This window comes from Palaemon carinicauda, chromosome 28 (genome assembly GCF_036898095.1).
Source record: "Palaemon carinicauda isolate YSFRI2023 chromosome 28, ASM3689809v2, whole genome shotgun sequence".
In the NCBI taxonomy this organism is placed as follows: Eukaryota; Metazoa; Arthropoda; class Malacostraca; order Decapoda; family Palaemonidae; genus Palaemon; species Palaemon carinicauda.
Genome location: NC_090752.1, coordinates 922,420 through 938,871, shown reverse-complemented (window position 1 = coordinate 938,871; position 16,452 = coordinate 922,420). Strand labels below are relative to the sequence as shown.

The following is a 16,452-nucleotide window of genomic DNA, read 5'->3' as shown; positions in this document are numbered from 1 at the left end:
TGAATTTTCTTTTACCAGAATGGATTGTATTTACCGTGTCATCCGAGGTCAAGTGGACATGACCCCAATCCCAGGAAGGTATCTGGGTATCAATCCGGATCTCAGGGTATTTGCAGCTATGAGGGATCCTTTATATGCCCATGGTATGTATACGTGATATTCCTTAAGGTATTCAAACCTGTTTAGCTTTTGTCAATGGTCTGTAGAAAGTTTGTAACAGTAAAGGTATTCGAAATTATCATTAACTTGGTGTTATTGGTGACTTTTTATATATATGCAATAACCAAATTATCTCCCATATATAATAAGGAGCAAGTGTCTGGATATATATATATATATATATATATATTATATATATACATATATTATATATATATATATATATATATATATATATATATATATATTATATTTATATATATATATATATATATATATATATATATATATATATATATATATATATATATCCAGTCACGCTTAGTATCATTACCAGACGTATAACTACACGGTCTCTCTCCATCCTTAGATCTAGAGAGAGGGAGTAGTCACACCCTGGTGAGAGTAGGTTGCATGTGTGTGCATATCTATATATCTGAACATTTAGCCGTTATTTTTGACGGGTCTCATACACAATAGATTTTAATATTAATTTCTCCCAAACTTTAATGAGTAAATTTTTTTTTTTTTTTGCCAGATGAATTTCGTTACAAAGCAGTGTCCGTGGTACGTCGATCAACCATAAAGAGTATCTCGGACTTACGAGGCAAGAAGTCCTGTCACACAGGGTATGGTAAGACTGCTGGATGGAGAGTCCCCCTTGCTCTGGTGAGTGGAAGAACTAAATCCTTAGGCTGGCTTCACACGAGGGGATTGATACCGCTCGGTTTTGTCCGCTCGGTAGAATTTCCTAGCAGCAGTGAGATGCTAGCTGCGTGCATTGCTAACCCACGTGGTTCGAGTGTAGTGGCTTATAGAACTACAAGGCCACTCGGGAATTTAATAGCCGCGTGCACTGCTAATCCACATGGTTTCAATGTAACGGCTTATAGAAACTGAAACTGTTATTGGAAAATCCGCTTGGGTGAAGACACCTCCTAACGAGTATAAATATTTCCCTACGGAAAAAAATCCGCTCGTGTGAAGACATGCCTTCCAACGAGCGAAAATATTTTCATACGGAAAAAAAATCCGCTCTTGTGAATACTGTACATGCCTTTTAACAAGCGGAAATATTTCCATGCGGAGAAAATCCTCTCTTGTGAAGACATGCCTTCTAAGGAGCGGAAATATTTCCGTATGGAAAAAAATCCGCTCGTGTGAAGACGTGTCTTCCAACGAGTGGAAATATTTCCGTACAGAAAAAATCCGCTCGTGTGAAGCAAACCTTATTGTTAAGATTATAAGATTATATTATATGCTCTTTAGTAGGAAATAAATAAACTACAAGAGATACAATGAACAATTAAATAAAAGCACTTTAAGAACATTAACAACATTTAAATAGATTTTTCATTAACTATGAAAAGAGTCTTATGTCCGCCTGTTCAACATGAAAACATTCGTTGCAAGTTTAAACTTTTGAAGTTTCAACAATTCAACTGCCTGATTAGGAATATCATTTGACAACTTGGTCACAGCTGGAATAAAACTTTGAGAATACTGTGTAGTATTGAGCCTCATGATGGAGAAAGCCTGACTATCAGAATTAACTGCATGCCTAGAATTACGAACAGGATGGAACTGTCCCGAAAGATCTTAATGCAAAGGATGGTCAGACTTATCAAAAATCTTATGCTACATGTATAAAGAACTAAGCTTATACTGTACTCAGTATTATAAATTTGATAAGCTTTTTCATGACATAAATGAGAGTGTTGAATAAAATCTTACATTATGTTTTAAGCTTATGTCATTAAATCTTGAAATCAATTATGATACTACCTTCTTACATTTTATATATGAAAGATCTAGTTTAATGTTGTTACTGTTCTTGAGATATTTCATTTTGATGTGTATTACTTTTCTTGTAGTTTATCTATATCCTTGTTTCCTTGCCTCACTGAGCTAGTTTTCCCTGTTGGAGCCCTTGGGCTTATAGCATCTTGCTTTTCCAACTAGTTTATAGTTTAGCAATTATTGAGGATAATGATAATGATAATAATAACAATAATAATAATAATAATAATAATAATAATAATAATAATTAGTTCACTTGAGGCAAAGGATCATGTAGAACTGTAGTTGTTATTGTTGTTGTTGTTGCTGTTGTTGTTGTTGTTGTTGTAGAGGTTGCTTTTGAATCTTAACTTCAACTACCTGTTTTTTGTTCTTCATATCCAGATGTGCACAGATTTTGTTCATCCAGTAGATTGATTGATTGAGAGTTTTCTGGCAACCCTTAGATATCAGTCCCTTTCTGATTCGGGATACCTTAACATGGGGAAAGGGTTTGTGTATCGCCATGATCAGCAAAGCTGTACTAGTCAGGGGCACCCATAATAGGCTGATTTTCTGTGAGCAGTCAGACGAAAATCTCCCAACATCTCCAATCATTCAGCGTAATGATGAAAACTGGCCAAACCCTAGACGTGAATTTACATATCTGAGGCATTTGTCCTGTAGTGGCTAGAAACAGCTGCATTTGTTGTTATTGTTAGTAATCTTTCATCTTCATATTTTACAGTTAAAGCGAGCAGGCGTTATTCATCCAATATGTGGGGATCACCAGTCAGCCCTGGAGCACGAGATTGCCGCCCTAACTACCACCTTCAATAGAGCCTGTGTTCCGGGACAATGGGCAGTGAACGAAGATACAGATAACGCACTGAGTAAGTTTGTGCAGTTGACTTTGTCTATTCTGGTGCACTTTCGCGGAAAGCTAAAGAGACGTCTGACAGTTGGAAAATTTATATCTAGAAAAATTATTTGCAATGTGTAGCCTACAATGATGGAGATGAAGTATAAAATGCTTTGATTCAAAGACGTCGTTGCCCGAACCAGATTCAAAATGTAAAATAGAAAATAAGCTGGTATTCAAGAAAGGTGTTGCATTAATTCCAGTACACTTCACTAGTTTAGGAGACGTCTGATAGCTGTACATTGTAGCAGGTAATGCTCTGAACTGTTGGTAACACTGTCTGTAAAACCAAAGTTGCTGAGTTTGCAAACACATGATCAAAAGCATTTCTATTAATTTTACGAAGTTCTCTAAAGAAAAATTTTGTCGTTTGCTTACCAGCACTCTCGTCAAGTTAATAAAAATACTTTTTGATTACTTGTTTACAAGCTACAAGCTCAGTGATATTGATTTACAGGCAGCGTTGTCAATAGTTTCTTTAGCAAAACCCAGCGTTACCTGCTACAATTTATATCTCTGACATCTTACCTTCCAGTGAAGTAAACAGGAATTAATGAAGGTAACTGCACAGGGCCAGATGATACCAAGAAAAACAGCGTGTGGGGTTAGTAATGTCACTCCTATAAACTTCCTAAGTAACGAGAAATTTGTGCCCTATATGTTAATTTACTATAAGAACTGTTTACATGGTCATTTCATACAGTGGAACACTGTTAACTACAGCACCTACAAAGATCTGTTTTTCATATACATGCTTAGGTATTTAGAGTATCACATAGCATAATGTTGCATGCTTACCTACGTGTGAATGCACTTCAATACTTCATCATCATCATCTCCTCCTACGCCTATTGACGCAAAGGGCCTCGGTTAGATTTAGCCAGTCGTCTCTATCATGGGCCTTTAATTCAATACTTCTTTATTCATCACCTCCTACTTCACGCTTCATAGTCATCAGCCATGTAGGTCTGGGCCTTCCAACTATTCTAGTGCCTTGTGGAGCCCAACTGAACGTATGGTGAACTAATCTCTCTTGGGGAGTGCGAAGAGCATGACCATATCCATCTACCCCTCACCATGATCTCATCCACATGTGGCCTTCTAGTAATCTCTCTTAGAGTTTCATTTCTAATCCTGTCCTACCATTCAACTCTCAATATCCTTCTGAAGGCTCTGTTCTCTAATCTACTAAATCTATTGGATATTGTTTAATTGTCATACCATGACTCATGTCCAAAGAGTAATACCGATCTCACTAAACTGATATGTAGTCTGATTTTTATATGTAATTTCAGGCGATTTGATTTCCACATATACATACATACATACATACATACATATACCAAGGCACTTCCCCCAATTTTGGGGGATAGCCGACATCAACAATGAAACAAACAAAAAAGGGGACCTCTACTCTCAACGTTCCTCCAGCCTAACAAGGGACTCAACCGAGTTCAGCTGGTACTGCTAGGGTGCCACAGCCCACCCTCCCACATTATCCACCACAGATGAAGCTTCATATTGCAGAATCCCCTACTGCTGCTACCTCCGCGGTCATCTAAGGCATCGGAGGAAGCAGCAGGGCCTACCGGAACTGCGTCACAATCGCTCGCCATTCATTCCTATTTCTAGCACGCTCTCTTGCCTCTCTCACATCTATCCTCCTATCACCCAGAGCTTTCTTCACTCCATCCATCCACCCAAACCTTGGCCTTCCTCTTGTACTTCTCCCATCAACTCTTGCATTCATCACCTTCTTTATGGCACTCTGTTAATCTCTCTTAGAGTTTCATTTCTAATCCTATCCTTCAATGTACTTCAATGTATTTTTATTTTCTCTTCTAGAGGCTAGATACAATGCAATGTGTTCAATGTGCAAGAGTGGGACATGTGAAAAGAAAGATGAATATGCTGGATACGAGGGGGCACTGAGATGCCTCACTGAGAAGGGAGGGGACGTGGCTTTTACTAAACTCAGCACCGTAAAGGAATTCTTCAAGGTTGGTATTGTCCCTCTTTGTTATTTTTATTATTATTATTATTATTATTATTATTAGTAGTAGTAGTAGTAGTAGTAGTAGTAGTAGTAGTAGTAGTAATCTTATTATTATTATTATTAATATTATTATTTGTATTAGTACTTGCTAAGCTACAACCCTAGTTGAAAAAGCAGGATGCTATAAGCCCGAGGGCTCCAATAGGGAAAAAATAGCCCAGTGAGGAAAGAAAATAAGGAAACTACAAGAGAAGTAATTAACAATTAAAAAAATAATATCATAGGAACAGTAACAACATTAAAATAAATCATTCATATATAAACTATAAAAAGTTTAAAAAACAAGAGGAAGGGAAATAGGATAGAATAGTGTGCCAGAGTGTACCCTCAAGCAAGAGAACTCTACCCCAAGACAATGAAAGACCATGGTACAGAGGCTATGGCCCTATCCAAGACCAGAGCACTATTATTATTATTATTACTATCCAAGCTACAACCCTAATTGGAAAAGCAAGGTGCTATAAGCCCAGGGGCTCCAATAGGGAAAAATAGCCCAGTGAGGAAAGGAAATAAATAACTGAAGAGAACAAATTAACAATAAATCATTCAACTATGATATATATCATTGTAAATTTTATTTTTATTCCTCTACCGCAAACACCTATTGTAAGCTATGGCACCCTCTCAGTACCAGCCAAACTCGGCTGAATCTCTCATCAGGCTGGGAGGAGCGGAGAAAGGAAAGCTCCCCTTTTATTCATTTGATGTGGGCTACCCCCCAAAATTGGGGGAAGTGCCTTGTTAAATACATAGACCCTAAATACCTATTGCAAGCTCTCTAATTATTTTCGTATTTAAACAGGTAACCAGAAATCTAAATGTCAGCATGTACGGCCTCCTTTGTCCCAACAACAAGGTAGTTGACATTCACTCTCCTGAAGCAGAGGACTGCCACTGGGCTACTCGCCCATGGGATGCTTACGTCACGCACGGAGGCGTCAGGTGAGAGATTATTCGTTTATGTTTATTATTATTGTTACTAGTGTACGCGACCTGTCATAATGATGGCTAAGTATTTAGATAGATATGCATACACACAGATTTATCCCTTTCCTCTTGGGGTACCCCCTCTCGCCAGGGTATGACAAATCCCCCTCCCCTTACCTAAGGGACGGTGAGAGACAGTTGTTATACGTCTGGCAATGCCGCTGTGAGTGAAAGGGAAGAAATATATAGCCAGACACGTTGGTCTCTATCATATATAGGCTAGATGTCCCTTTTTTTTGCCATGTCGTTTAGCTCTCTTAAGTTATATCTTTAATTGCTGCTCCAATTGAAATTATTTTAGTTTCTCGCACGTATTGAGGTTCATTCTTTGTTACCTCCACCAGTGAAGTTGGGAGGAGGTTATCTTTTCATCCCGGTTTGTCTGTTTGTTAGTTTGTGAATAACTTCCTGGCCACAATTTTACTCACAGAGTAGTGAAACTTTCACGTGGAAGGGATTCAGTTTTGAAATTCTAGGTCCAAGGTCAAGGTCAAGGTCGAGCAAAAGGTCGAAAAATAAACTACCGTGGTGGAGGTCTGCACTCTCGGAGAGCTTTTCTAGTCGAGGAATTAAATTTGATTGTAGTGCCATTTGCAATTGTGTTTATGTTCTCAGTGCTTATCAGAACTGGACTTGAGAGACTAGGAGCGGGACAGTGCCCTAGAGACTGACTATATATCCATATGATCAGCGTCCAAGCCCCTTCTCCACCCAAGCTATGGCCAGGAAGGACCAGGCAATGGCTGCTGATGACTTGGCAGGTAGAACTATAGGCTCCCCAAAAGCCCCCATGTTTACCTCACAAAGATGGTGAGGTTGCAGACACTACAAGAAACTATCAAGCTTGAGCGGGACTCTATCTCCCGTCCTGCAGAACGCCAGGCAGGGACTTTTCCAATAGGCCACCACAACCAGAAAAATAGATAGATTTAGCTAAACTCTCAGGTTGTTTTGATTTAAGTTTAAGATTATTCTTTGGACTAGATGCTAACAAAGTTTTATTTTCTACTATTTTTTTTTTAATTTTCTACCATTTTTATTTTCTACCATTTTTTTTATTTTATACCCTTTTTCTACTATTTTTTATTTCCTACCATTATTTTATTTTCTACATTCTTTTTTATTTTCTACCATTTTTATTTTCTATCATTTTTTTTTATTTTCTACCATTTTTATTTTCTATCAATTTTTTTCATTTTCTACCATTTTTCTATTTTCTATTTCCTACCATTATTTTATTTTCTACATTCTTTTTTATTTTCTACCATTTTTATTTTCTACCATTTTTTTAATTTCTATTTTTTTTTTCTACCATTTTTTATTTTCTACCATTTTTTTTATTTTCTACCATTTTTTTCCTCTTCCATTCTTTATTTTCTACCATTTTTATTTCCTACCATTTTCATTTCCTACCATTTTTTATTTTCTACCATTTTTTATTTTCTACCATGTTTTATTTTCTGCCATATTTTTATTTCCTACCATATTTTTATTTTGTACCCATTTTTATTTTGTACCCATTTTTTATATTCTACCATTCTTTATTTTCTACCATTTTTTATTTTCTACCATTCCTTATTTTCTACCATTTCTTATTTCCCACCATATTTCTATTTCCTACCAATTTATATTTTCCATTTTGCTCACAGTGACGCAAAGGTTCACAGACTCTTTTGGGCACTGACGGAGGCTAAGAGAAAAGCCGAAGAAGACATGGAATCCAGGCAATGGTATTTCACCACATTAGGCATTGGTGATGCCAGCGATATCTTCCCAATGCTGGAGAAGACGACGACGCAAACGTATTATGCGAAGAGTAAGTTCAACTGCTTTCTCTGTTAAATTTTGTGCTTGGGTTTAATTAAGGTTAACATTTCTTTTTTATATGTTTATATACTTTTACTTTTCCTTTAGTATTTTATTTGAATTGCCCCTGTCTCTCTCTCTCTCTCTCTCTCTCTCTCTCTCTCTCTCTCTCTCTCTCTCTCTCTCTCTGCCTCACACTGAGGGACCTGGGGGAACCCAAACTAAAAATAAGGTAAGAAAAAAATCTCTCTCTCTCTCTCTCTCTCTCTCTCTCTCTCTCCTCTCTCTCTCTCTCTCTCTCTCTCTCAATGTGAGTAATGTTACTCTTGTAATTACTCCTTTCATTTTGGAACAATGCTACTCTCTCTCTCTCTCTCTCCTCTCTCTCTCTCTCTCTCTCTCTCTCTCTCTCTCTCTCTCTCTCTCTCTCTCTCTCTCTCTCTCTCTCTCAATGAATGTGAGTGATGTTACTCTTCTAATTACTCCTTTCATTTTGGAGCAATGCCTACTCTCTCTCTCTCTCTCTCTCTCTCTCCTCTCCTCTCTCTCCTCTCTCTCTCTCTCTCTCTCTCTCTCTCTCTCAATGTGAGTAATGTTACTCTTGTAATTACTCCTTTCATTTTGGAACAATGCTGCTCCTCTCTCTCTCTCTCTCTCCTCTCTCTCCTCTCTCTCTCTCTCTCTCTCTCTCTCTCTCCTCTCTCTCTCTCTCTCAATGTGAGTAATGTTACTCTTGTAATTACTCCTTTCATTTTGGAAACAATGCTGCTCTCTCTCTCTCTCTCCTCTCCTCTCTCTCTCTCTCTCTCTCTCTCTCTCTCTCTCTCTCTCTCTCTCTCTCTCTCTCATCTATAACTAATACCAAATTATTCCTCAGCTCGAATGGACGTAGTCGAAGCCGAGGAAACTTGTCCAGAAACCCCAGTCAGATTCTGCGTAAGAAGCGACGAAGAGGAGAACAAATGCAACGATTTGAGGAGTGTCATGACCCTGAGGGGAACGTCCCCTCCCCTCCAGTGCGTGAGGGGGACAGAGCACTGAGAACTGCCTCTTCCGTATAAGCTACAGCAGGCCGATGTCATGTCCTTGATGATGTATCAAGATACGGAGCTAAGGGGTAAGGATTTTTCTTCTTCTTTATCTTTGGCCCTTGTTTTAACCCTTTTACCCCCAAAGGACGAACTGGTACGTTTCACAAAACCCATCCCTTTACCCCCATGGATGTACCGGTACGTCCTCGCAAAAAAATGCTATAAAAAATGTTTTTTTTTCATATTTTTGATAATTTTTTTTTAGAAAATTCTGGCATTTTCTAAGAAAATTAAGGCTGTTAGAGCAATTTAAAAAAATTGCTCTAACAGCCTTAATTTTTGTCCTAGAGAGGGTCAGGTTGGTCTCATTCTTTTGGAAAATGCCTGAAGTTTCTCATAAAGATATCAAAAATATGCAAAAAAAATTTAAATAACAGTTTTTTGCAAGGACGTACCAGTACATCCATTGGGGGTGAAAGGGATTAATTTTTGGCCTAGAGAGGTCAGGTTGGTCTCATTTTTTTGGAAAATGCTTGAAGTTTCTCATAATGTTATCAAAAATATGCAAAAAATTTAAATAACATATTTTTGCAAGGACGTACGAGTACGTCCATTGGGGGTGAAAGGGATTAACACCCTCTTACACTCTATTTCTGTGTTTCAGCAAATACAATCTCGTGGACCTGGTCACCGAGAATTACGGCTCCGCCCAAGACACAAAATCCTACCTCCTTGCTGTCGTGAGAAAGTCTCTTAATATGACGAATGCTATTGACTTGGAAGGCAAATCTGTTTGTCATTGGCCGGAACGTAAGTTTTCTCAGGATAGAACACTTCTAGGAGAAGGACACTCTCCAAAATCAAACCATTGTTCTCCAGTCTTGGGTATTGACATAGCCTCTGTATCATGGTCTTCCACTGTCTTGGGTTAGAGATCTCTCGCTTGAGGGTACACTCGGGGCACGCTATTCTATCTAATTTCTCTTCATCATGTTTTGTTAAAGTGGTTGAATCAGTAGAACTTCAAAAGTTAAAAGTTCAAAGTTGGAGCAAATGCTTTTTAGTTGACCAGGCAGACATGAGTCTTTTTATAGTTTATATATGACATATCTGTTTTTGACGTTGTTAATAGTTTATATATGACATATCTGTTTTGACGTTGTTGCCTTTTTTAGAATGATTTATTGTTAATTTTTTCTCTTCATTTATTTATTTCCTTATTTCCTTTCCTCACTGGGCTATTTTTCCCTGTTGGGGCCCCTGGGCTTGTAGCATCATGCTTTCCAACTAGGGTTGTAACTTGGATAATAATAATAATAATAATAATAATAATAATAATAATAATAATAGAACTCTTCTAGGAGAAGGACACTCTCCAAAATCAAACCATTGTTCTCCAGTCTTGGGTATTGACATAGCCTCTGTATCATGGTCTTCCACTGTCTTGGGTTAGAGATCTCTTGCTTTAGGGTACACTCGGGCACGCTATTCTATCTAATTTTTCTTCATCGTGTTTTGTTAAAGTTTTTATAGTTTATATAGGAGATATTTATTTTAATATTATTCTTGAAATATTTATTTTTTCCTTGTTTCCTTCCTTACTGGGCTATTTTCCCTGTTGGAGCCCCTGGACTTATAGCATTCTGCTTATCCAACTAGGGTTGTAGCTTAGCAATTAATAATAATAATAATAATAATAATATATCATGGTCTTCCATTGTCTTGGGTTAGAGATCTCTTGCTTGAGGGTACACTCGAGCACACTGTTCTATCTTACTTCTCTTCCTCTTGTTATTTTGAAGTTTTTCATAGTTTATATATGAAATATTTATTTAATGTAATTATTGTTCTTAAACTTCTCTCGTAGTTTTTTCTTATTCCTTTCCTCACTGGGGTATTTTCCCTGATATAACCCTTGGGCTTATAGCATCCCGCTTTTCCAACTAGGGTTGTAGCTTAGCAAGTAATGATAATAATAATAATAATAATAATAATAATAATAATAATAATAATAATAATAATAATAATAATAATAATAATAACTCTGAGATGTTCTATTGAACTTGTCAGTATTATTAAGACATTATACAAATATTTTTTTCTGAGATAAAACCTTGCAGCGAATATTTCTATGTTGAACAGGCTGATATAAGTCTCCTTTTATAGTTTATATATGAAATATCTTTATTAATATTTCTTATATAAACTATAAAAACTTTAACAAAACAAGAGGAAGAGAAACAAGATAGAAGTGTGCCCGAATGTACCCTCAAGCAAGAGACATCTAACCCAAGACAGTGGAAGACAATGGTACAGAGGCTATGGCACTACCCAAGACTAGAGAACAAGGGTTTGCTTCTGGGGTGTCTTTCATCAATGTTATAGAAGTGAAGATATTTTTTCACCTTTATCGGTGATAAATATATGCAAAATTATTAATAATTTTATGTTCTTTTATTAATTTGTGAATTTATTGATCTATTCCAGGCAACATCACGATCTCTGACATCTTGCACGGGTGCATTGAGAAGAAGAATGATTTCTTCGATGCCTTCACGGAGGCCATGGAGTGCTTGAGCGCCTCCAATAAAGATGTTGCCTTCGTCAAATTATCAAGTGATACGCGTAAGCATAATCTAAAGTCTTTTAGCTAGAGAGAGAGAGAGAGAGAGAGAGAGAGAGAGAGAGAGAGAGAGAGAGAGAGAGAGAGAGGAGATAAAAAAATTGTAAGAGTAGGCATTACTCACAAATGAGAGAGAGAGAGAGAGAGAGAGAGAGAGAGAGAGAGAAGCATTGCTCACAAATGAGAGAAAGATGTAATTACAAGAGTAACATTACTCACAAACGAGAGAGAGAGAGAGAGAGAGAGAGAGAGAGAGAGAGAGAGAGAGAGAGAGAGAGAGAGAGAGAGAGAGAGAGGAAGTACCATTACTCAAATGAGAGAGAGAGAGAAAGAGAGAGAGAGAAAGAGAGAGAGAAGAGAGAGGAGTACCATTACTCACAAATGAGAGAGAGAGAGAGAGTAGTACCATTACTCAAATGAGAGAGAGAGAAAGAGAGAGAGAGGAGTACCATTACTCACAAATAGAGAGAGAGAGAGAGAGAGAGAGAGAGAGAGAGAGAGAGAGAGAGAGAGAGAGAGAGGAGTACCATTACTCACAAATGAGAGAGAGAGAGAGAGAGAGAGAGAGAGAGAGAGAGAGAGAGAGAGAGGAGAGAGAGAGCGAGCGAGGAGTACCATTACTCACAAATGAGAGAGAGAGAGAGAGAGAGAGAGAGTGTGTGTGTGTGTGTACACCTAGCTTGTGTATACGAAAGATTTTCTCACTCGGGACCAAATACATTGCCAAACTAATTAAGAAATCAATCGCTTTTGTTCAACAAGTTGTCCTCAAAAAATGGTATAGCAAATAACAAAATAAATATACCACATAGTTATAAATTAGAATAATTATAATAATAGAATTAGGAACGTATGAAATTACATTAAATTTACGTTCATCTATCTTTCATCTTGCTGTCCAATCAAATTACCAAAAGAATTACGTAAGCATGACGATGGTTTTTTTGACACCCACTTTTTATCTTTCTTTCCTCTTGCTATCCAATCTCTTTTACGACATTTACACCGAATAATCTGGCCTATTCTTCATAGATTACCCTCTGTCCTCATATCCCTTGGCTAGCATTCTGCTTTTCCAACTAGAGTTATAGCTTAGCAAGTAATGATGATGATGATAATAATAATAATAATAATAATAATAATAATAATAATAATAATAATAATAATAATAATAGTAATAATAATGATGATAGTAATAATGATAATAATAATAATAATGATGATGATGATGATGATGATAAAAGTAATAATAATGATCATAATACTGTAATAATAATAATAATAATAATAATAATAATAATAATAATAATAAGAAATTTCAAATCTTTCCAGATGTGGCAGCAGAGTTCGTCCCACCTTCCGTAAATCCTGACGATTTCCAACTCCTTTGTAAATATGCCGTCATGCCCCTGGAAAGTGCCAATGCCCCGCAGTGCAACCTCGGACGAGTTCCTGCTGATGTGGTGAGTTTTAAGGTTAAAGGTTAAATGTGTTTGGTTTAGTACCAGCCAAACTCGGCTGAATCCCTTGTCAGGCTGGGAGGAGCGGAGAGAGGAAAGGTCCACTTTCATTCATTGTTTGAAGTGCCCTTGTTTGATGACGTTTACCACTAAAATGGTGAATTCTATTAGATAGTCAGATTGAAAGTAAATTCAACATAACTTAAAAAGGTTAATTTTTTTTTTGTCTGGTTTTGTTTTTCCCTTTGTTTTCATTTTCCATTTTTTCTATTTTCCCTTTTTCTAGTTTTCCATTTTTTTATTTTTCCTTTTCATCTTTTGTCTTTTTCAATTTTATCTTTTGTCTTTTTTTTATTTTTATTTTTTATCTTTTTCCCTTTTTCCCTTTTATCTTTTGTCTTTTTTTTTCCAATTTTCCATTTCTCTTATTTTTTTTCTTCCTTTATCCATTTTTTCTTATATTTATTTCCTTTTTTCCCTTGTTTTTCGAGAAGTGATCTCGAAAAAATGTTCTACATTCCATAACATCATTAAACATAAATTTAATTAAATTTCTATTCACGGAGAATAAATCTAACTCGTCCTTCTATCCTCAAGGTTGTTACCAGACAAACAGAATCCTTACCAAGAAGGCAGGATATCCTTCATCTCCTTCTTGAAGCCAGCGAAGTCTTCGGAAAACCGGATTCCTTCTTCAGGCTTTTTAGCGAGTACTACTCGGAAAATGATCTCCTCTTTAAGGTAAGAACAAGAAGAGAACTTAACGTTATTTTCTTGCCTACAATTGTGTTTATTTATGTATATTTTCTTATCCACAGTAATGTTTTGATAGGTTATTTTCTTATCTACAGTGGTGTTTATTTTAGGTACATTTTCTTGTCCACGGTATTGTTTTATTAAGTTATTTTCTTATCTACAGTGGTGTTTATTTTATGTATATTTTATTATCTACAATAATGTTTTTATGTGTAGTTTCTTATCTATAGTAATGTTTATTTTATGTATATTTTCTTATCCACAGTATTGTTTTGTTAGGAGTATTTTCTTATCTACAGTAATGTGTATTTTATGTATATTTTCTTATCTATAGTAATGTTTTGTTAGGAGTATTTTCTTATCTACAGTAAAGTTTATTTTAAGTATATTTTCTTATCTATAGTAATGTTTTGTTAGGTTATTTTCTTATCTACAGTGGTGTTTATTTTAGGTATATTTTCTTACCTACAGTAATGTTTTGATAGGTTATTTTCTTATCTACAGTGGTGTTTATTTTAGGTATATTTTCTTATCTACATTGATGTTTTTATGTGTAGTTTCTTATCTATAGTAATGTTTATTTAAGGTATATTTTCTTATCTATAGGGGTGTTTTGTTAGATGCATTTTCTTATCTATGGTAATGTCTATTTTATGTATATTTTCTTATCTATAGTAACGTTGTTATGTATAGTTTCTTATCTATAGTAATGTTTATTTAAGGTATATTTTCTTATCTACAGGGGTGTTTTTGTTAGATGTATTTTCTTATCTTCAGTAATGTTTATTTTATGTATATTTTCTTATCTATAGTAATGTTTTGTTAGGAGTATTTTCTTACCTAAAGTAATGTTTATTTTAAGTATATTTTCTTATCTATAGTAATGTTTTGTTAGGTCATTTTCTTATCTACAGTAATGTTTCTTTTAGGTATATTTTCTTATCTATAGTAATGTTTATTTTAGGTACAATTTCTTATCTAATGTTTATTATAGGTACATTTTCATATCTAAAGTAATGTTTATTTAGTGAATCATAGGAAGAACTGCTAAGGATGATAGCAAATTTGAATAGAGAAAGCAGAAATGTAAGACAGAAAATGAATATGAGTAAAACTAAGATAATGCAGAGAAACAACAAATAAGGGATATGGACGAACTTCTAGAGATTTTTAATGAATATAAGTGCTTAGACTGTTTCCCCAGGATATGAGACCGAAATTAAAAGAAGAATAAGCATGAATTGGAGAGCTTTTGGTAAACAAAATGACATTATGAAAAGTAAGATGCCACTTTCTCTAAGAAGAAGAGTATTTAATCAGTTAGTTCTACGAGTATTAACTTATACATAAGAGACTCGAAGCCTTATTAAAGCCTTGGAACATAAGCTAGTTACAACTCAAAGAGCTATAGAAAGAATAATGATGGGATTATCACTAAAGAGACAGGAAAGAGCAACATGGATAAAAGAGGAAGGTAAAATAGAGGATATTCTAACAACATGTAAGAAAAAGAAATGTAGGTGGGCTGGACATGTAGTGAGAATGACAGATAAAAAACGGATGAAAAGAATAACTATGGTTCGCTAGAGTTTACAAACGAACCAGGGGAAGGAGCCATTAGTCTTATAGCATCTTGCTTTTCTGACTAGGGTTGTAGCTTAGCAAATAATAATAATGGAGGCCTAATTGTTCAATTTTTTTCTCTGGTGGTTTGTTTATTTCGTTTCCTCACACGGTTATTTTTCCCTGTTGGAGACCGTGGGTTTACAGCATCTTGCTTTTCCAACTAGGGTTGTAGCTTAGCAAATAATTAATAATAATAATAATAATAATAATAATAATAATAATAATAATAATGTAGGCTAGTTGCTCAATTTTTTTTCTTGTAGCTTGTTTATTTTCTTTCCTCATTAGGTCTTATAGCATCCTGCTTATCCAACTAGGGTTGTAGCTTTGCTAATAATAATAATAATAATAATAATAATAATGTTGTAGGCCTACATAGATTAATTTTCTTCTTTTTTTCAGGACAAAACCACAAGTCTCACACCACTACCCGATGAGCATTACGAAACCTTCCTGGCCACCGCGTCGCAGATGGCTTGCCAGCTGTACAATGCTCACGCTGAATCTCATCATTAAGGGATGAACCAGAGCAGGGTTGCCAGGTTTTTCTAAATGAGAAAAGGTCAACTATCTTATCAACAGAAGCTTTAAAAGGTCAAATCATTAGTAGAAAAAGGCCAAATATATATTGTAATATTTAATGCCCGCTTTTTTTTCATATTACTTAAGGCCAAGCAATTTAAAAAAGGCCAAATTTGAAGTTTTTTGGTCTGTTAAAGGCCAAATTTGAAGTTTTTTGGTCTGTATAAGGCCAAATTTGAAGTTTTGGTCTGTAAAAGGCCAAATTTGAGGTTTTTTGGTCTGTAAAAGGTCAAATTTGAAGTTTTTTGGTCTGTAAAAGGCCAAATTTGAAGTTTTTTGGTCTGTAAAAGGCCAAAGTTGAAGTTTTTTGGTCTGTAAAAGGCCAAATTTGAAGTTTTTTGGTCTGTTAAAGGCCAAATTTGAAGTTTTTTGGTCTGTTAAAGGCCAAATTTGAAGTTTTTTGGTCTGTAAAAGGCCAAATTTGAAGTTTTTTGGTCTGTAAAAGGCCAAATTTGAAGTTTTTTGGTCTGTAAAAGGCCAAATTTGAAGTTTTTTGGTCTGTAAAAGGCCAAATTTGAAATTATTTGGTCTGTATAAGGCCAAATTTGAGGTTTTTTTGGGCCTGTAAAAGGCCAAACTGGCAACCCTGAATCAGAGTGAAAAAATATGAAAAGATTTGAAATTAAAGACAGAAAATTAATGATTTGGATGATAAAATTCTTCTC

The 16,452-nt window shown here is 35.5% G+C and overlaps 1 protein-coding gene across 1 annotated transcript in view; it reads left to right on the top strand.

The window, feature by feature from the left end:
- The window catches only part of LOC137621417 (uncharacterized), a 57,269-nt gene extending 41,517 nt beyond the window's left edge, over window positions 1–15,752 (top strand). Inside the window, 14 exon segments of the mRNA XM_068351716.1 lie at window positions 19–143; window positions 698–828; window positions 2,687–2,831; window positions 4,706–4,860; window positions 5,719–5,858; window positions 7,553–7,719; window positions 8,587–8,735; window positions 8,737–8,783; window positions 8,785–8,826; window positions 9,405–9,550; window positions 11,228–11,365; window positions 12,696–12,826; window positions 13,421–13,564; window positions 15,608–15,752. Of these exon segments, the coding sequence (XP_068207817.1) occupies window positions 19–143; window positions 698–828; window positions 2,687–2,831; window positions 4,706–4,860; window positions 5,719–5,858; window positions 7,553–7,719; window positions 8,587–8,735; window positions 8,737–8,783; window positions 8,785–8,826; window positions 9,405–9,550; window positions 11,228–11,365; window positions 12,696–12,826; window positions 13,421–13,564; window positions 15,608–15,721 (1,774 nt within the window). The 3' untranslated portion in view covers window positions 15,722–15,752.
- The last annotated feature ends 700 nt before the right edge of the window (window positions 15,753–16,452 follow it).